Source organism: Hippocampus bargibanti, linkage group LG13 (genome assembly GCF_051943395.1).
Source record: "Hippocampus bargibanti isolate YZ-2025 linkage group LG13, ASM5194339v1, whole genome shotgun sequence".
NCBI lineage: Eukaryota > Metazoa > Chordata > Actinopteri > Syngnathiformes > Syngnathidae > Hippocampus > Hippocampus bargibanti.
In genome coordinates, this window is record NC_142746.1 from 18661096 (window position 1) to 18682305 (window position 21210).

Consider the following 21210-nt stretch of genomic DNA (forward strand, 5'->3'; position numbering starts at 1 on the left):
ACAAGCTAGCAAGCTGGCTTCACACAACCCGGAAGTGACTCAAATAGATCGAAAGCTATCTAGCTAGCAAGCAAGCTAATAGAAAGCCAGCGAGATAACAAGCTAGCGAGCTGGCTAATAGATAGCTAGCTAGATAGCCAGGTAGACACCATAAGACAGAGTCCAAGGAACTATCAGGTTTTTAGGATTAAAAAAAAAACACTGTTGCGTTATGTAGCTCAAATGGTTTGTAGAATTTATTCCAATTCCACTTTCATAAACAAAATGCAGCCTATTACAGAAATATGTACACGTCCATTGTTAAAAATACATTTCAGAAACCGTTTTCAGTTTGGCCCCTGAAAAAAAGGTTTCGTCTGCATGGCACTGCTTCAAATGCAGCTTTTTCCTCCAGTCATTTTAAACTCATTTGGAGGTTCAGGCTCCTTTCTGCGTCAGTAAAAGTGAGTTCTTAGTAACTAAAAAAATAGCGCCATCTAGTGGATATGAGGAGGTGCTTGGCCCATCTGATGATTAATTCATTTGTGCTTCTCTGACGGAGGCGGAAAGGCGTAGTAAAATAATCGCACTGCATTGTGGGAGAGAGATTGGTAGGCCAAGACAAGTAGCAAGCTACGATGAGAGCAATAGTTTTGAACGCAGTTTACATGATACTTTTGCAGCTTTCTCAATGATTCACTGAAATCCTCCAAGGGGAAAATGGAGACATCGGAGATCAAATCGTTTTGAGAACATTAATATGGACTGAAAAGGGACCGAAGAGGGTCTTGGATGGGTTTGTCAGATTCTGACCAGGTCCTGCTTGGCCATCAGATAATGTCAGGTGCCAGAAATATGTGAGTGAGGTCATGTGGTATTACTGCAGGGAGTGCATGAAGCTGTCCAGATTATACTCGCTGTCATACTGTTGCTGGTCCCAGAGCTCTCCAAGACCGTCCAGCACTGACTTCATGGAGGCTTTCCCTGGGTTCGATGTGGACTGTTCAGCCCTTTCGCCTCCCTGGTCCTTGAAGACAAGAAATACACATGGGTTCAATCAGCGTACTGTTTTACAGTTATACACGTAGTTTTTTTTTGGGGGGCGAAGTTTTTTTTTCTCCGGCTCATATAAACTAATTGTTTTTGATTGCACAAAAAAAATCCGTCTCCTGCAACGAATTGTGTTCCACTTTCAGAGAGAATCCATTTTAAAACCTGATTTAGCCAATTGCAACAACATTCTTTACACTGTGGACATTTGATAAAGATTAGACAGAATAGAAGTTTAAAAGTTTCATGTTATATGCTTAGTGAACATGTGTGACTCGAGTAGACAATAGGCCCACAGTAAAGGCGCAGATGGCCACAGTCAATCTGAGTGAAACAGACACAGCCCAGTTAAACTGTCATCATCATCATCTAGGACACAGGTGTCAAAGTCAAGGCCCGCGGGCCAAATCCGGCCCGCCACATCATTTTTTTCGGCCCGTGAAAGCAAATCAAACTTGTTAAATTCCATGATGATTGCTAAAATCTGAGCCAAAATTTCATATTTTTGGATGTAAACCACAATAAAAGTCATTATTCTTGACTTCAGATTTGAAAACGAGTTATTCATTAATTTGCTGTGTGCTCTATATGTAATATTTGAAGGGATTTAAACATTGTAATGGGTTCCCCAAATTCATAACAGCCCTCGAGAAGAAACCATAACTACAATGTGGCCCGCGGCAAAAAATGAGTTTAACACCCCTGATCTAGGAGATCTGGCGTTGGACAGAATTTAGGACTTGAAAAACTCCTTCGTCACAGGAGGACTTAAAACTCCCTCACAGGAAGAGCTCATTAGCCAGGTTACAAATGTATCAGTTCATGGAAAAGACAACCAATTAAAAATATCTATGTTTTATTGCTTACAGCTGTTGGTGCTCAGAACGTTCAGGGACGTGGTATTCTAATCAAGAAAACTATGTTTTACTAATGTATCACTTTAATTTGCATATACTCTCAATAAATAGCTTGGCAGAGGGCTGCAGAATTCGGGCGTCTGTCATGAAATACTACGTTCCCTGCCGGCAGTAAAAGACAATCTTTCTGTGTCCGAGCCTTTGTCCACAGTGTCCGATCGAACATCTTTTACAACATTTCAACAGAAGAAATTGGATTTTCCTGAAAATAAAAATACAGGTAACATCCAAGTTACGACCACCCGTACTTACGACCACGACTGCCAGACCGCCTTTTTTTTTTATTCTACACCAGGCACCGCAACACGCAAGCAGCTGGCAACATGTACTAAAATTCTGGCCAGCCAGCATGTCACACACTCGCACAGCAATCTACTGCATGGCTACACTCGATTCAGTAGTTATGCAGTGCAGATACCGTCTCGGCAACCTCTCCTGTAGTACTGTACACTGCTTTTTTCCTTTGGCGTCCAGCTGAGTCCGAGCGTGTGTGTCGGGTGACCTCTTCTGGTCATCAGCAGGGAGAGCAGGGTAAGTATAAAATTTATAAATGAACTGCACAGTAAACAGTTTTGTATACATTGCAGGTACAGTTATACGGTAATAAAAATCGATAATATGAAATATTAAATGATAAAAACCACACTAAAAGGTAGGTATAACATTTATAAATGAACTGTACAGTAAACAGTTTTGTATATATTACAGGTACAGTTATACAGTAATAAAAATCGATAAATATAAAATGATAAAAATGACAAAATGAAAAGTTATACAATTTATAAATGAACTGTAAACAGTTTGGTATATAATAGTATTCAATAGAAAACGTTGCTTAAAAACAACAGATTGACATCGTATACTATCCTGTCGTGTAAACGTCACATCGGCCATTCTGAATGGATTTTGACTTACGACAGTTTGACTTGCGACCGTTCTGTCGGAAACGGAACCCGGTCGGAACTAAGATGTTACCTGTATATACATGACCGAGTAAAGATCCAGGGGGACATCCAGATTCAGACTGACTGATTGATTTTAAAGAGATTGCTTTACTCACTTTGTCAAGCGTGAAAAGGTTAAGGAGTTGGTCTGTTCCCATGCTCTGTAGGCTGGCATTCTCCTGGCTGATGATAGTGTTGGCTATGTTCATCTTGAACTTCTGCAGGCCCATGATCTTCTCCTCTAGGGTGCCTCGAGTGATGAGTCTGTACACGTTCACGACCCGTTTCTACATGATACAAAACAACACAGCCGTGTATTAGATGAATGGCATTGCAAGTTGATTTACACTTTTACGATTGGTCGCCAGTGATGCTCATCATAGCATACAGCAACATGCCCTCAAGTGTACCTGGCCTATTCGATGAGCGCGATCCATGGCCTGCAAGTCCCTCATTGGGTTCCAATCATGTTCCACAAAGACTACCGTGTCAGCACCAGTCAGGTTGAGACCAAGCCCACCAACATGTGTGGTCAGCAACAGCACATCAATAGATGGGTCATTGTTAAACCTGGAGTCAAAGGACAGAAAAAACAAACAGCAGTCCAGAATTAGGACATTTGAAGGTCAAAGTAACAACAGGAAGCAGGACCGAATACTTACCGGGAGACGATGGAGTGGCGCAGGCCAGCCTGCACACTACCATCGAGGCGTAAATATGTGACAGTGGGCATTTTGGGTTTCAGGAGATCATGCTCAACAATATCCAGCATACTCTTCAGCTGACAGAAAATCAGCACCCGATGCTGAGCCACCACTGCCTCCGTGCTTCCTTCCGAACCTCCCCCACCAAGTCCGCAGTCGAGGAGCAACTGAATATAACATAGAAATTCATCGATTAAACAGAACGGGAAACACTTGGCAGACTATAAACAGATACATAATGGAAGTGTAATGAATAAAAATGGATCACCTGTTTTAAAGCAGAGAGTTTGGGAGCGTGCTGAATGTCCCGCAGGTTGGAGTTTTGGTCTGCAAGCTGCTCTGTGATGCGTTTGTATTCTGGATGATGTGGAGTCAACACCAAGCTCGGGTGGTTGCAAAGCTTCCGCAGATACTGCAGGGCCTTGAAAGATTAAACATTTACATTTCATTCGTAAATAAGAGTCACTAAAGTACCATCATTTCCAGACTATATCGCAAACTTTCAACCCTGCGGTTTATGAAATGATGCGGTCAATGTATGCATTTTTTTCCTAATGGCCGCCAGGGGGCGCTGGATGACTAAAGGTAAGAACGAGACAAGGCGAATATATGTGCTGAGGAAGACGCTGTTTAATATAACTTCACATGTGAATCGTGCATTTAAAGTGGCCCTCCGAGTAGAATGGGAGGCTTGGATGACCAGCGGCGAGAAATCATTTAGCAAAACTTGCCATGTAACTGGCGCCGTAAGTGGTTCTCAGCTGTTGTCACACACTTATTTTTATGATCCACTTTTATAGAACAGATATTTGTTTTTCAGAACTGTCAATAGAATGAAAAACAACATTCTTCCACAATGGCGCAAATTAGAGCACCATTCACAAGTTCATACGCCAGCACCATTGTAATTCTCTACTACATGTACGTCACCCTCTTTGAGGTTCCGATCCACCAGTTAAAAATTAGTGTCTTGGATACCCGTTCGTGTTGATGAAATATACCTGGAAGACGTGACCTGTGGCCTTCAGTTTCGGCTTTTCCTCCTGCTCTGTAGAGGCCACTGAGATGCTGTCATCTATGCTCGCCTTAGCTCGAGACTTGGCAAAGTCTTCATAAAGCTGAACCTAAAAGTTTGGACGGAAAGTATTTAAAGGAGAGCAGACAAGTTGCATACAAACAAACTACAACAGGCTTATATCAGAAATGAAAGCGGACTTTTGTGAAAAATAAATTACAAGAGAACCACTAAAACCTGACTAATTCTAATTAATTATTATGAAGTGCTGTGACAGACCTGCAGAGGACTCAAATTGCAGTAATAGTCCTGAATTATTTTGGGAGGAAGGTCCTGCAGTACATCCTCTTTCATCCTTCTCAAAAGGAAGGGTAACACTTGGCGATGAAGCGCCTCCATAGCCAAGACACCTGGAAGGAAAGAGTTTACAGTTTACATTGACATCACAGCAGAAAGCCATTGGGAGTCATCATACCAGCCTCCTGTTCGCGTGAGGAACTTTTGGCGTCACGACTGGCCAGAATTGGCTTGCCGTAACGTGCAGCAAACTGCCGCTCGGTCCCCAGGAAGCCCGGCATGAGGAAGTCAAAAAGGGACCAGAGCTCCAGAACGTTATTCTGTGGATGAGATGAGGAGTGCAAGTCTTGAAATTGATCAGTATATAAAAAAAAAATGTCACAAAAAGAACCTCACCTGAATCGGTGTTCCTGACAAGATGACACGGAAGTTGGCAGCCAATTGTTTGATAGCTTTGGAAAGTTTGGTTTTGCCATTTTTGATGATATGACCTTCGTCAAGAATACAGTAATTGAATTTTATATTTCTGGAAAAGTGAAAATTAAACCCCGTGTTATTAAAACAGATGCACTGTGTAATAAGAACAGATTAAATTCGTGAAAGTACTTACTTAAAAAAGTCAATGTCGTTTCGTACAACATCGTAAGATGCCACGACAAGATTGTGTTTCTTCACTTGATGTTGCAACCTGACAGCAAAATAAAAAAATATTTTATTGCTGCCTCTCTGTGAATAAATAATACATCCCACACAAACTTACCGCATTCTCTCTGTAGGTGGACCAGTGTAGTGCAATGGATTGAGGTACTCTTTGGCACAAAATTTACCTACTTCATCCACCCAGTGACCGGTCAGTGTGGGCGGGCACACCACTAGAGAGGGGAGTGGGATGCAGTCTGCTGCTTTTGTCTTGGCATATTCTTGAGCCCTGAAAACATATCAACCCACCGGAAGGGTGATTGAGACTCACTTAGTTCAAATTCCTATTAAAAAAAACCTTTGTACACTACCTGAGGTAGTGATCTCCTGCTAGAATGCAGATGGATTGCAGAGTTTTGCCAAGGCCCATGTCATCACAAAGGATCCCATGTAGCTTGTACTTGTTGAGGAAGGATAGCCAGTTGACACCATCCTAAGAGATGAAAGAATGGAATTTTTGCTCATTAAAAACATGTGAGGTTCTGTGAATGTGACATATGCAGGATATGCATAGCTTAAAAAAGTGCATTAGGAAATGCATCAAGTGTAAAAAGTGGCGCAAACAAATTAACCCATTCACTGTGCAAAAATGTGTCCACTCCAGTGCCATTGTCACTCGAATTTCAGGACCCACAGAATATTGAGTTTAAGGACTACATAAACATTCAATGCAGCGTAAGAAACCATAGAGTCTCTTCTTTCATCAGAAAAAAGAGTTAATTCCTAATTTATATGGGTTTGTAGTAATTTGAGGTGCAAGTGGGGACGGCTGTACAAAAGGCAAATGCTGCCCCTTGTGGAATGGAAAAAAAACATTGCAAGAGGTCTGACCAGCATAATTCCAGGACCCACAGAATATAGTTTTAGGACTACATAAATATTCAATGCGGCGTAAGAAACCTTAGAATCTCTTCTTTCATCAGAAAAAGAGTTAATTCTTAAATTATATGGGTCTGGAGTTATATGAGCTTGAAATGAGGGCGGTTGTCCAAAATACAATGCAATACATACATATTTGGTTTATATAGCGCTTTAACAACAACTGAAGCTGGAACAAAGCGCTAACGGAAAAAAGGGAAATGCTGCTTCCTTGTGGAAGGGAAAAAAAACATTGCCAGATAGATGTCTGGCAAGCGCTTCATTGGCACCCAAGCAAAAAATAAAAACAACAAAAACAAAAAAACCCCGAATGGCGCTCTACATCATATTCTCAATTCCAGAATAAATTTGTGAATGGCAGTGAATGAGTTAAAGTGGTTTTACCAAACAGAAGTGTTAAAATACGTACATACTTAAATAAAGGTTGAGGATAAAGCGGTTTGTGGAAACCGGACGAATGGACGGTCTATCATTTGAAAGCAGATCTGGAGAAAGACTCAAACCTGCTGGTACTTCCTTAGCTCCGCCTTAATGGGCACAGGGATGTTGTAATTCTCCAACTTCCTGCCATCGAGCAGTTGTTCTAAGAAGTGTCGTTCTCTGGCCTTCTGTCGGATCAAGTCTGCAGACATGGCAGGAGGGTCTGGTATACCTGCCTAGGAAACAAGCAGATTATCTCAGAGTGTTTGGGTTTCTTTGACAATCCTAGAAAATATATCAAGAGTTGAACACTGCAGGTTGGTCCTACCTCCAATGGCAATAGGCGGATGAGCGTAGCAAAGCACTGTGTGGCCATGAAACGAATGCTGTCACTGGGATCACTCATACGTCCTAAAACCGGTACAACCAGCAGCACAATGTAGGGCACAATATCCACATCCAACTGTTCCATGACACCTAAAAGTCAGTCAGTCAGTCAAGGAGAATATTGCGGACCAGTTTACTTCACCGTAGGGCCGCGGTTATGTCACATGACAGCGTATGAAGGATACAAGCTAAAGCCTCGATGGCGCCCTCCTGTTTGGTGCTGTCATGAATAGCAGCCAACCACGGTAGTACACACTCGAGAAAAACATCCATGGTCTCCAGCATGGACATCTTACTAAGTACACCCACGCATCGTGCTGCCATGTGACGCACTGCTGTGTAAGGATGCTGCAGGCTGGTAAACAGATGAGGAAGGTGTTCCAGCAGCTGAAATTTAAAAGAAATACAAACATGATCATTCCCTGTAACCACTTTGAATTGTCTGTCCCTCTGCAAACAAATACTCCTTTGAACTGGGTGGCCTAAGGAAATAAGTCAATCTGAATTAATTAAGCATTTACTGGAACACAAGTTGCAATGAGATCATTGCAAATATAAAACAAAAACCATGACGGTTACCAGAGTTACCATACCAGAGGTTTGAGCTCATGCGATATGGCTCCAGTCATGACTTCAAGCACTTGTAGAGAGTTGACCAGTTCCTGAGCTGCAACATCGCCTCTTTCCAATTGAATCTGTCTATCTGGAACAGAGAGAACAGAAAAGTCCCTCAAACCACAGAAAGCATAAAGTTTATTCGCGAGTCATACAAGACAATCACTGCAGTATTTTCATTCGTCATTCACAACAGGGATGCGGAGAAAAGCATGAAAATTCAGATTTTTATACTCATACATACCGATAATGTGATTTTCAATAACTGCAGTCCTCAATGGGCCAATCGTGTTCTCCCAAAGGTACGGCAGGGATTTGGTGAGGTCCATACCAAAATGCCTTGCGATGGTTGTTAAGGAGAACTCAGCCCCTCTCCTTTGAATAAGACATGGTTTCCTCTAAAATGAGAAACACGGCTGTTTATGCTTAGCTCAATTTGTATCGGCTCGGGAGTTTGAAACCCCTTCCTCCGTACCTCATCGTTTTCTATGCCAAATGTGCTGCCTGGAGGAAGGTCGGAAGAGGGAGTCTTGGACGATTTGGGAACGGGGCCCCTTTTAGTGGTGACGGCAAATGCTGCCCTTTGGTGACGGTAAAGAGTCATGATGCCTCGAGTTTTGTTAACCATGTGATGCAGGCAGTCTTTGTCCAAACCACTACCTAGCCGTCAATCAAAGAAAAACAAAAAGTACTTTTGGTTAGTGCCCATCGTTACAAATTCTGGATAACTACACTATAACTTCAGCAGTCAGATACTAGCAATGAGACATCAGGGATGCATCTGGGAAATCGAAAAAGGAGGCCAGTTGGCCCCCTTGCGTCGGAAAAGGGGGCCAAGTTCAAAAATTGATGGGTCTGATTTAACTACATTGCCAAAGTATCCAAAACTGATTGAAATAAATCAAAATACATCCATTGGAGCATGCTATTTCTAAATTGAACATTTAATTCAAGTCAAATAATTTATTCCTGCATAAAAGAAACCTTTTTCTATTTTCTTTCGTTACTACACAATCAATGCCGTGCTATTTCGATATTCTACGTTATTACAGAAAAGACAGAGAACAGAGTTAGCACAATATTTCTTACTAGTGTCGAACAAATTTCATTGATTTCAAGATATCCAACAGCTCTGAAATCATTCCCATTAGTAACTAAATTCAAATCATTAATAGCATTTTGCTGAAGAGAATTGTCCCTACTCTCCGTGGTGTCTTAAAAAAAACGAAAATATGTATGTTTGCTGCTTGTTTTTAATGTCTCTTAAGAGTTTTACTCTCTCGCGCCATATTGCAACCATCTATGTCGATGTAAATACTGCAATGCACCATGGGTAAATGAATACTGTCTCTGGGCAGTTTCCGGCGGATCACAACGAAAGTTAACCCCTCAGAAGGAAAACGAACAGTTTTAAATTGTGGTTTAACTATTTTTTATTCTTGAGCTATTTTAACAAAATGTCAGCAGCTCATGTAGCAATATCTGCTAAACGTAATAAGACGTGCTCCGGTGGTGGCGCAGTGGAGTTGCAAAGTTGCACAATGGCTGTCAAAATGCATAAATGGCGCAAGGGCACGGCCCAGATGCATCCTTGCTACATGAAAACATCAGCTTCAAGTGTTGTTACCTTTCGAATTTTCCTGTGTTGGTGGTACAGGACAAGCAGCTGAGGGGGTAACGGACGAGTCCGCGCAGACTGAAGCACAGAGGTTTTTTATAATCTTTGGGTTAGGACATGGCGAGCGCCCGCCACACTGCTGCAACAGCTTCGCAATGAAAGAAGCGGCATAGCCCTGAATAAGCATGTTCTCTTCCCGCTTAATGGACTCCATCAAGGGACGGACCAGTGGGTTGAGTTTGTCGGGAAGGACTCGTAGGTTGATGACTGCGCAGGCGGTGAACATGTGGACCCGGAGATGCATCAACTGCCATTCACGGCTGGTTTCCATGACTGTGGCATGTGCCTGCTGCCGTTTGTTGTCCAATACTTGCCATGGTTTTGTTTTTATATTCAAACCGGCTGTTGATTCTGCGAAGACGGTGGTTAACTAGGGAAGAAGCAGGAGAAAGGAAGCTAAGAGAAAATGAGATGGCTGTAACGATAACAGCAATATCATTAAAATTATAACCGCAATTGCTGTTATATTACAATATTAACTCATTCACCGACACAGACGATGTGCACAAATGTGTCCACTCCAGTGCCAGGGTTTTTGTCATTTTCACTCAAATTGCAGAACCAACAGAATATTAAGTTTTAGGACTACATCAACATTCCATGCAGCGTAAGAAACTTTAGACTATCTTGTTTCAGCAGGAAAAAAAGTGGATTCTTAAGTTACATGGGTCTGGAGTTAGCTGAGATTTGAAATGGGGGCGACTGTACAAAATGCAAATGTTTTTCCCCTCCCTTGTGTGATTGCTTGTGTGACATTTTGCACAGCTGAGCCAATATGGAAGGAACAATAAAAATTGACTGGACAATCCTATTTCTTTGAACCTGATAAGATTATGTCCTACAACCATAAAAATGTGCTTTTTTTAACCATATCATGAGTTTTTTTGTTACAACTGTGTTTTCATACAGTACCAAATCTTTTTTTATCAGCAACCTCCCCAAATAATTGTGAACGTTATCACGTTGTGAGGTTCATATTGTGATAACACCGAAATGTGTTCCATCTCTAACAGGTTTGGGGTTCTTTTTCTTTTTTTGGGTCTCGTTTAGCATTTTTTGCTGTCTACCAAACGTCTGTTTATAATGAACTCGAGTACAAATTTTAATGGAGGAGAACGGCACACAAATTACAAGTGTGAATCAATTCATGTGTGCAAGCCAAAAACAATTTTAATGTTAACTTTTTTCATTTGATGTTTTGTTTTTTTTGCCAGTTACGATTTTACTGCTGCGATACAGATGACTAAAAATGGAGTCGAAAATGGGGTATGGAAAATGATAATGGACAGAAGTAAATTAAAAAAAAGGCCTGCAAATGAAAGTAATATACACATAAGATTATCCGGCATCAGTTACAGCCTCAGGGTACTATCGCATCAGGCTGTTGGAAGCCTTTAAAAGTATGAGAATTACATAACAGTGTCTATACTGGGAGTGACGTTCTAACACTACATAAGAGTGTCTATGGTGGGAGCTATACTCTTCGCAGCATTTCAGAAAATGTATTTGGAATGCAGACCATAATGAAGGTATAATTGCATTCTTCAGATGCCTGCAGTTCACGGACAGAGAAGGCAGATAGGGGCATGAGTCATGTTTTACAAAATATACACAATATGTAATATACAGCCCAATTATCATGTATCATCACGGAGGAATCTATGAAAATAAAAATTCCTCATTCACATCAAAAGAAAATGAATGCATGATTGTGTGTTTCAATGTGTGTCGGTGCACATACCAGCTCATTGGCTTGATCGATGGTGAAAACACTGCAATTCAGTCGGTCTTGAACGTCTATGTGCGCCTCAGAAAGTAAGGCGATGAGCTGCTTGCATTCATTTTGCATGCGTGTGAAAGGGATGGCAATCTCATCGTAATACAATTGCTCAGACAGAATGGCAAGAAGACGAGGCTGAACCGTGCTTGACACCATCTGGCAATCCTAATGGTGGGCGTTGGGGGCGGGGAACATAAATCATTAGTTGACTGTAAATGTACGTCTAGCAGCCTCATTCACACGAATTCAACAAGGATAAACAAAAATGATTCACCTTTTGGAGAGCAGCCCACTCACAGAGTACAAGAGCTACAGCTATTCGCTGCAGTGCCGATTTTGAATTAAGGTGAAAGAGCAACAATTGGCCCAGAGACTCAGCTGGACGGATCTCCTGAGATGCAGCATTGAGGTGAGGGTCACAGATACACCTACACAAAGCCCCGAGCAATCTGGCAGAAAGAGATGAGAGAAATTTCTTTAAAATGCACATTTCGAATTAAATGTCACAAGAAAAGGTACGGTTACAGTTTGTACAGTAAGAGCATTGCTGGCTTACTTAGCAGCCATGAGGCGAGCACGGATCACTACATAGTCCCTTGATACTGGGTCATCGGTCACTGTATCTGCCCCTGCGATGTACTCCTGGACCGTTTCCTTTACCTGGTTGGTCCCTTGGCGTGCTTTTGAACCAGCTTTATCCTGTTACATGAACACAAACATACTCACATATATGCCATAGAATCTGTGCATTCTGGTAAACATTAAGAATTTTCACAGTTCGTTAAATGACGCTTATGTCATTAAATAAAATGGCAGCATTTTTTTAAATGCTATGACCAGAAAGCTTCTGCTTTACTACCCAGGCTTTCAATTTGGGGGGAAAAATCTAGTGATATAATATTTGGATGGATTAAACAACCTTGGAACGGGCCTTGACTTCAAGTAACATGTTGATGTCTATGGGAATGTGCGAGGCCTGCATCATGAGACAAAGCCAGGCACCCATCCATGGACAGCTTGCTGCGACAACATACTGTTGCGGAGCCTGAGAGAGTAGCTCTGTCCACACCTGTGTGCAAAAACAAGCAGCTAAATACAGCGCCGATAACTATATTATAGGGATAAAATACATAAGACATTGAGCAAATATAGTGCTCAATGCAACAAACCTTTTGGATCAGTTCCAGAATTTCCTCATTGCTTTCTAGTATACACGATTGGAAAACGTGACGAAGCATGTCTTGAAGGATGGGGTTGATCCACACTGCACATTTCTGATAAACAAAAGCATATCAGCTATGGATAATATTATCAAGCTTCTATCCTAATTACATTTCAGCAATAAACAAATGACAGAATGAAAAGATACAATATTTCAAACATTTATGACACCATACAGCCAATAACCCTTACCTCATCAGATTTAGACAGCAGTGTGAAAAGGGTTTCCAATGCAGCCCGTCTAACGGATGAGATAGTGTGTCTCAAGAAGGGCCAAACCCGAGGGACCAGCACTGTTAATGACTGCTGCATACTAGCAATTATATGACCACACACATAGCAAGACAAGGGTTAAAAAGCATAAGCACACAATTATTCAGAAAATATTGGGACAAGCTGTCATATGTAATCAAAGTAACAAAACGAGAATGGCACAATCATCACAATCTTAGATAATAAATTGTTATCATTCAGCTTTTACTCAAGTGAACCTCAATTAGACCAACCTGCACTGTCGAACCTGCGGGTAAGTGAGCAAAGACGATAACAACGTCATGATGCTGTTGGTGGAAGCAGTGAGGTCGTCCAAATCCAAAAGAGCATCCCACAATGTGTTTATGATGAACGGTACCTGTGGCGCACATAGACAATAATGTGAAAACAAGAACTGCATCCACCCACTTTCAAATCCTCTTATCCTCATAAGGGCCGGGCCGCGAGCATTCTGGAGCCTATCTCAGACGGCATCGGAGAGTAGGCGGGGTCAACCCTGAACCGGTCAATCGCAGGGGGCACACAGAAGAACAACCTCTATTCCTCACACCTACGGACAATTTGGATTGCTCCATTAAACCGCTATGCACATTTCTGGTATATGGGAGGAAACCGGAGTATTCTAAGAGGGAACAGGCACATGTAGGCGGGAGCCAGAATCAAACCCAGCATTTCTGCACTGCGAGGTGGCCGTGCTAACCAGTTAAACGTAATAACTGTTGTTTTTAGTTTTATACTGTACCGTGCAACATTATTACTGTGGGTGACTGTAAAATTCAAATGTATCCACTGCGAGACTAAAGGTAAATCCAATCCAAAACTAACCTTATTGGGCAGGAGCTGTACCAAGCCTTGTACCACAGGGATAAGTGCTGCAGCAGCTACAGCCCTGACATCATCATCAAGGTCTTGAAGGCCCACCGTGATTGCAGGGAGCAGCCGCGGGAGTAACACAGAGATCAGGTCCTAAGAAGCAAAAACAACAGAAATGCTAAATATGAGTGATCTTACAGGGCAAGACAATCGTTTGGTGATTCAAATTAAGTACTGCTGCTACTATGATATAGGAAAATGTGTATTTTGTTGATCGCCATCCACCACTATCAAGCATATAACAAGCATATGGAAATCAAGTCACACTCTTCTCAGTCTACGACAGCCAAAACAAACAGGCGGTACCTGTCGGACTGCAAGAGCATATTTGATTCCGAGCAGGCCTCCGTGACGGACTTCCCACTGATCCTCTTTGAGCAGTTTCAGCAGGACATCGACTGTCATCGACACACCAGTCTCATTCATGTGGCGAAGAGCCACACCGAGCGTCTGAGCACACGTCTCCCGGACAGGTGCCACTACCTGGCAAAACATCAACAAGGATTAAGTAGAACGTTGACAACAAATCCGTGTATCTGTTTTGTTGTGGTTTTATATCAGCAGAGCAGGGGTACAAATATTGTTTCCTAACCAAAAATGCCTCTATTGTTGTTTAACTTATTTTATGTTAAATGCTCTGGAAAGTGCTTTTTTACAGCTGCAGTTGTTGTAAAAGTGCTTTATAATAATAATAATAATAATAATAAATAATAATAATAATAATAATAATAATTTCATTTCTATGCGCCTTTCAAAACTCTTAAGGTAACTTTCCAGTCACAGGATAAGTTTTTCTGTGGGTGAGCAGCGGCAGCCACACGCGCCAGCGTTCACTCAACCCGGAAGTAACTCAAATAGAATAGTAAGACAAATAGATAGAAAGCTAGCTAGCATGCCAATAGATAGCTAATAGCTAGCCAGCAAGATGTATTGTATGAATATTAAAAACTTTCAGAGTATGGATGATGAAGACCAACCTCATCCGATACAAAATCTCCAAAACGGTCGAGAGCGAAGACACACAGCAAACGAATGACAAGGTCTTGTATCCAGTCTTCATGCTGCCGCAACATCTTTAGCAACACAAAAAAGCACCACGGTTAGTTGTAAATCCATTGCTAAAGATTAGCAACTCAAAGAAAATTGCAAATTTCCCCATTGTGGGACGATTAAAGGTTTTCTGATTCAGATTCTGAAGAATATTCATATACCTGCTCTGCAGTGCTTCCCACAAGCTTGCCGCCTCCTGCACCATGCAACTTGAGGATTTCTCGAAGACCAGTGCCTGCACCATGACGGATCTGAAAATCACATAAAATGCAAACGCTTTTGACTGCTGACTTTCATCTTTAATCTAAAAGGGCTTTACATCCGAAATCAGGTTAACGGTGTAGGAATTAGTTTGTTCAGGTGCCTCCCACTTTTTTTGGTGGGAGGCACCTGGTGGAGCTTTCTACCATTTTATGCTGGTATAGTTTTTCTACACAACAGGAATGTCCCATCCTATCCTCCCACTTTGGTTATTTATACTGTTGTGGGTACTCATTAGGATGGAACAAGGTTTAAGTGACAGATAACTGAGCAAAATATAATCACCCACACCCACCCACAGATACAAGAATATTACATACAAGATCCATTATATAATGTATACTGAGAACATAGTGTTCCACTGTGTAAGGAATGAATACACTGATAGCAATTTGCACAGTAGGGTAGCATGATGCAGGGATATTGAGCCAAGGAGTGCTACCACTATGTGGCGGGAGCGACGCTACATTGCCCAAATATCAGATATTAGATTGTGTACTTTCTGCTTAGGGCCTTGATGGACCAGTTTGTGACTGAATGTACTGAATTACAACCATCCATTTTAACTGGTGAAATTCTTCCTTTCGGTGCATTCAGTTTAAAAGTAACTTTTTTAATACCTCCCAAGAAGGATTAAAGAGGTCATTGCAGAGCTCTTCACTGAAGCTTTCCAAAGGCCACTCTTGTGTCTAAAAATAAAATCAGAATAAGTTCTATTCGTACCCGATTAACATGATTAGCACTAGATTACATTGCATTTATAAAGAAACGTCATGATTCATTACCTCATCCGAAAGACTGGAATTATCTGAAACTTTATTGATTAGGACTTTATGATCCGTTGCTGGCTGGTCAATAACAATGCTGCTGGTGGTTTTCCTTCGTTTCTCTTCAGGCTCACCTTCAAAACTGTCATTGCTGAAAGGGAGCGGGGGTTGGGGGGTTAAAAGGTCATAATGTATTAAGATGTTTCGCTCCAGGCGTTGTCTCACCTTTTTTCATTTGGATCCAAATCTCTGGATTTTTGTTTTGCAACTAGCTTTGCGAGCCTTTTTGCCTTGTTCTTCTGACGATTGCTCATGCCTGGCCGGAATTCGGAATCTATCAATTCGGCAGCTTGAATAGGCTGAAATGAAGATATTTATTATTTCATTTCATAAGCATATACAGAGCAGTAAAATGAATGGTGCACAAATGCAAGTATTCACAGTTACATGTGACTTTTAGCAGACCTACCAAATATCTGAGAGAAAAGCAGCAAGTTCAAAATACGTGGCCGCAGTAGCCTACATGTTCTGTTCATGGTGAGAGCTATCGCAATGAAATGAAAGACCTACACCATGATTACGGGAGCTGGATCCCGCAGTGATCTTGCTCCCGATGAGCCTTGTCCCACTGGATAGACAAGTATAGTCAAGGTCCTCGTCATTAAACAACTCCTCTGTGTCCATGCCAATCGCAGCACCTATGTCAAGTCCCAATTTCTTCTGAAGAAGCTTTCTTTGACAGGCCAAGCGTTCCTTGGGGTCCATCTCACCTGAAAATATACAATAGTTGGGAACCATCCAACGAATCAACAACAACTGCAGCACCCCCAAAAAAAATGAGACAATGATCCCTCCGCTGAGGAACGCTTTAGCTCACGAACATTACATTTGCGAGCATAGTCTCGGCTGATGAACTAGTTTTTGTCGGACGAACCAAACCACACGGTGCCATGGTGGCCGGCGGACTAGTTTTCGGCGGATGAACGCCAAACTACACGGTCGAACAGCGCCGCCGTGGCTGGCTAGTTTTCGTCACCCCCTTTCTTTGAGTGCAGATGTGGTTTGTTATTGAGTGTAGTACTTTTGCTATTATGGGACCGAAAAAAAAACCACCACAGGCAAGTGTTAGGACGAAGAGGACACAAAATAAAATTACAGGCGAGCAGAAGAAGGAGATAATCGAAAAACACGAAGGAGGTGTGCGTTTGTGTGACTTAGCAACCCAGTACAATTACGCTAAGTCGACCATTGCTAACATCCTTAAGAAAAAGGAAGCTATCAAGAGTGCGTGTGTGTCTAACGGTATTTCCGTGTTGTCTAAGCAACAGTCTCAGGCAATAGAAGAGGTTACAAAACTTCTGTCGATTTGGATTAACGAAAAGCAGCTAGCAGCGGACAGTTTGAGTGAGGGTATTATCAGCCAGAAAGCACGGCAACTTCACTTCAACAAACATCAAAAAAGTAAATAAAATGACTTTATTGTACAGTACAGTTCATTTCTTTAATTACAATACAATAGCACATTTATTATACATAATATAAGGTATATTTTGTGTACCCAAGCCCGGATATACAGAGGGTTGTGTCAGGAAGGGCATCCGACGTAAAAGCTTGGCCAAAACAAACATGCGGATCAAACCTCTAAAGATGGAGGACACTGATTTGCTGTGGCGACCCCTTGAAGGGAAAAGCCGAAAGGAAAAGAAGATTTTGTGTAGTTTTAAGGCATATTTAAGAGAAAATTATCTTTTATGGGGACCTGGGAACAGATTACTGTCATTTTAATGGTTTCTAATGGGAAATAAATGTTCGGAAGATGAACTTTTCGCCTTAAACACACTTTCTGGGAACCAATTAAGTTTGTGAGCTGACGTATTAATGTATATTAAATAGAATTAAAAAAAAAACAATTTTGAGTCAAGTTGTGCCATGTCCAAGTTACACACAAGGCTGCCGTCTGTCCTTTTATGTTTTATATTAGCTTTACAACACTTCTTCAGTGAAGTGTACCAGTCGAAAGAAAGCCTTATTGCTCCCATAAATTACGTATCTCAAAATAGCAGTGCATCACATAAAAAAAAAAATGAATAAAAACAATATGAAAAGCACTTGGTGAGCACTGAGCGCATCTTTGCAAACGAGATGCAAATGAGCCTTCAGGCGCAGTTCTGTGTAAATACGCATTGTTTTGCTAATGTTGAAGACGCTCCATGCAACACATTAAAAACACACGATTGACACCCTCAAAATGTTGTCTTCACTATATTGTTCACATATTAAGATGGCTTGACTTACACATTTTGTCATCTTGCAATTCAAACTCAGCCCCAGCAGATCCCAGAAGAGACACGCCATGTTTGAGTAAGCGGGAAATGTCAAAATGGTAGAAATTCAGCCTGTCACAAGTTGGATCCTCTGGCGATAAGGACTCTGTAAGAAAAAAAAGGCAGTAAATCGACCAAGTGCAGAGAACACATATTAAATTGATGTAAATTAGCCTTCTTTCTGTCAACAAATACATAATTAGAAAAGACAAAAGCGCTTTGACACAGCTATGATAGGTCCCTACTCTCAGGTTGGGGGGAGCAGAGGACCACTCCCTGTGGCCCCACTGATTGTTCCTACATTCCTGACATCATAGCTGTGTCCGCCGCCGCCATGTCTGGACATTAGGGATATATAAATATGGCCGATACGACCAGTCAGACTTTAGTTCGCTGACGAAGCCTCTCGGATAGGAGGCGAAACGTCCGAAACCTTTAAATTTGTACAGATGACGGCTGAGGAAACCTTCTCATCGATGGACCATTCCTGTACGACTGAGAGCTTACACAGACGTATATTCATATAAAAGAGAAAGTTTAGATAATTTCATACATTCAATTTCAAGATGCTAGTTTCTATTGTCCATCACGAAACAAAACAAGCATGCTGTGTTGATACGGCCAGTTGTGGCAATTACCTTCTTTAGGCTTAGGGACAGGGTTCCACTCTGGAATATTTTTCACAATAGCCTCTATAGCTTGGCCTGCAGCTATACGAGTGTCCCAGTTGGGACTCCTTAGATAGTTCAAGACCTTAGAATAGACAGAGCCAATTTATTGCAGACGAGCATAATAATTATGGCTAAAAACACACATAGTACAGGTAAATACTATAAGTTAAATTATGTTATGACACTTATTAAAGAAACTTTGAGGTAAGGCAATCAAGCATACCTTGGATAATAGGTTATTGAGCTCATGTGGGTGCAGTTTCACCACTTCTCCTAGTTGCTGGGCTGCAGCTTTCCTGGTTACTGGAGTTGTTCCAGTGTCAAGTAGGATGAACAAACGATCAAGTCTAGAAATAAAGGTATAAAAGAGCACCAGAAACAACACAAAACAAGCATCAACATGATGGTGCCTGCATATGACAATATTGATTTATCTACAAATACTGGAACATGACGCTGGAAGTATAGTAGGAGTAATTTTTGCTTAGGAATGTATGGTACATCAAACCCATGTCTAACAATCAAGGGGCAACAGTGCTTCACTTAAGCAGTCTATAAATACAGTGAAGTGGATTATAGGTGTACAGGTTTTGCCCCCAGGCAAAAGTAATACCTGAAGCTCATCTACAACATAGTGATAAGCAAATGGTGACTAAGTACACACCATAAGGACTTCAAAGAATGACTGACGTGTGCAAAGCCAAGCCAAAGATTATTCTGACGAAATTAAAAAAAGTATATTTTTGCTGATTAATAATTCTTCCCTACACCGACGCTTATTTTGCAATTATGATCCGTTTTTAGATGGTTAGCGGACCCAACCATCATCTCATCACGTTGTCATTGTCCCGCATCAAGAGCTGCAGTTCAGATAGCTTCGTCACTACGGCGCTCTTTGGTAAATCGAACAGCAGTGTTAAGTATGCTAGCTAGCCAATTGTTTTCAGTGAAGTCCGATACATTAAAACTATGCGTTGGCGTAACGGAAGCCAGTCTTACCTTGTGACGGCCATACTCAGGAGTCCTTCCGCTCTTCACGTCCAACATTCAAATCGAAACTGTGGAATCAACACGATTGCTGTAAAACGGTTCCAAAAGGTGCGAATAAAAGCAGGCTAAGTCATTAGCTAGTTAGCAGCTAGCGTTAGCGAGTGGAGGCCCGGCCGTCTGCGGCAATGCTACTGACCGCCCCAAGTGAGTGAAACCAAAACGCCGAGTTCAATCCCAATTCATGGCTTCAAAGTTTTCGCTCTTGCCTTCCCGGTATCTTCTGACACCTAATATTACCAAGTGCCCCACGTGTATCAATCCATAGCTTATGTCACCCTCCAGAACCCTTCGCAGAGAAAATTTCCAACCGAAATAAGAATAAAGAGTTATTTTGTGTCGCTGTAAGCGCGACCCAGTAGACTGTTTTTATACGAGGGGCCATCTTGCATTTATTCCTTCCTCAGTGGTAGGTCATCGCTGATTGGCTAAACACATTACAGAGAGCCAATCACAGCACACGTTAGAAGGGAAGACGAACAGAGAGGAACAAAACATGAATGGACATTTCTTTACAACCTTTGACGCGTCAGGCATAATTTACTTTGCGTGGCTGCTGGCCAATACGTCAATTTGTGCGTGTACACAAAATGCCATCAGAACGTAGTTATAAATCACATTTTAACAAGGCTTTGTTTTTGTAAAACCGACTCGTATTCTATTCAGTGTGACAGTATTCCACGACGTTCCCTGCAAATCACGTTTGATGTTAAATACCGTAATAGTTGTAAATTTGGGGGTCATCATAATTCGAACAGTTTCGTAAATTACTTTACAAATATCATTATATCGTCATCTTAAATTGATGCCCGTTCTGATCCAGACACTGCTGACAACGCGAAACAATGGAATGGCTTAAAGAGTTTGATGCAGGCTGACATCATGGAACAATTTCCCTGGGATATTCATACATTCATGTTCACTGGTTGCCCTCTAGTGAACGACTGTTGCGGGGTTCTATGCGTCGACCTTGCCCTTTTGGTATACACATAAAATGAAATCCGGTGGTGTGAGGTCTGGTGAACGTGGAGTGTAATCAAGATGGACCCTATATACAAAATATAAAAACAGTGTACTGGGTTACGCAACCCGTGCAACCCACCTAAATTATCTTTGCACTTGTACTGCGTTTACATACTTCGAGTGGCATTGCAGAACAAATATCCTCTCTTCAATGTCAAGGCTGGCTGTCATCACTCGGATACAAGAAATAAATAATTGTGTATTGTTATGGTTAGGTTCAATTAAATCTGGTGACAATACACAGAGCTGACCGTGGTCCTGAACACTTCATGACAACACAATACAATAAAAAAAAAAAAAAAACAGAAAGCACCGGAAATCTTTATCAATGATTGT

General features: G+C 41.6%; 1 protein-coding gene across 1 annotated transcript; it reads right to left on the bottom strand.

Moving 5' to 3' along the window:
* Nucleotides 1-223: 223 nt before the first annotated feature.
* On the bottom strand, nt 224-20231 carry btaf1 (B-TFIID TATA-box binding protein associated factor 1). The gene is made up of 38 exons (XM_089012292.1): nt 19804-20231; nt 19028-19151; nt 18772-18886; nt 18105-18239; nt 16380-16579; nt 16035-16168; nt 15828-15960; nt 15663-15731; nt 14943-15032; nt 14709-14804; nt 14038-14214; nt 13684-13824; nt 13092-13216; nt 12778-12898; nt 12534-12638; nt 12284-12433; nt 11921-12063; nt 11639-11813; nt 11326-11529; nt 9534-9954; nt 8382-8566; nt 8151-8304; nt 7885-7994; nt 7477-7678; nt 7233-7381; nt 6988-7140; nt 5917-6038; nt 5667-5834; nt 5517-5594; nt 5303-5432; nt 5085-5226; nt 4889-5019; nt 4596-4718; nt 3863-4015; nt 3553-3761; nt 3301-3460; nt 3007-3177; nt 224-1006 (listed from the first exon to the last, which is right to left on the bottom strand). Exons 1-38 carry the CDS (start codon nt 19815-19817, stop codon nt 857-859), a joined length of 5562 nt encoding a protein of 1853 aa, XP_088868418.1. The 5' UTR covers nt 19818-20231; the 3' UTR covers nt 224-856.
* Between the last annotated feature and the right edge of the window lie 979 nt (nt 20232-21210).

Excerpts from the sequence above, each read along its gene's own strand:
- btaf1 (XM_089012292.1), bottom strand. Across the intron at positions 12,899-13,091 it reads CCGCAGGTTCGACAGTGCAG|TATGCAGCAGTCATTAACAG; the intron begins GTTGGTCTAATT and ends TATAATTGCTAG. Across the intron at positions 6,039-6,987 it reads AGCTAAGGAAGTACCAGCAG|GATGGTGTCAACTGGCTATC; the intron begins GTTTGAGTCTTT and ends TTCATCTCTTAG.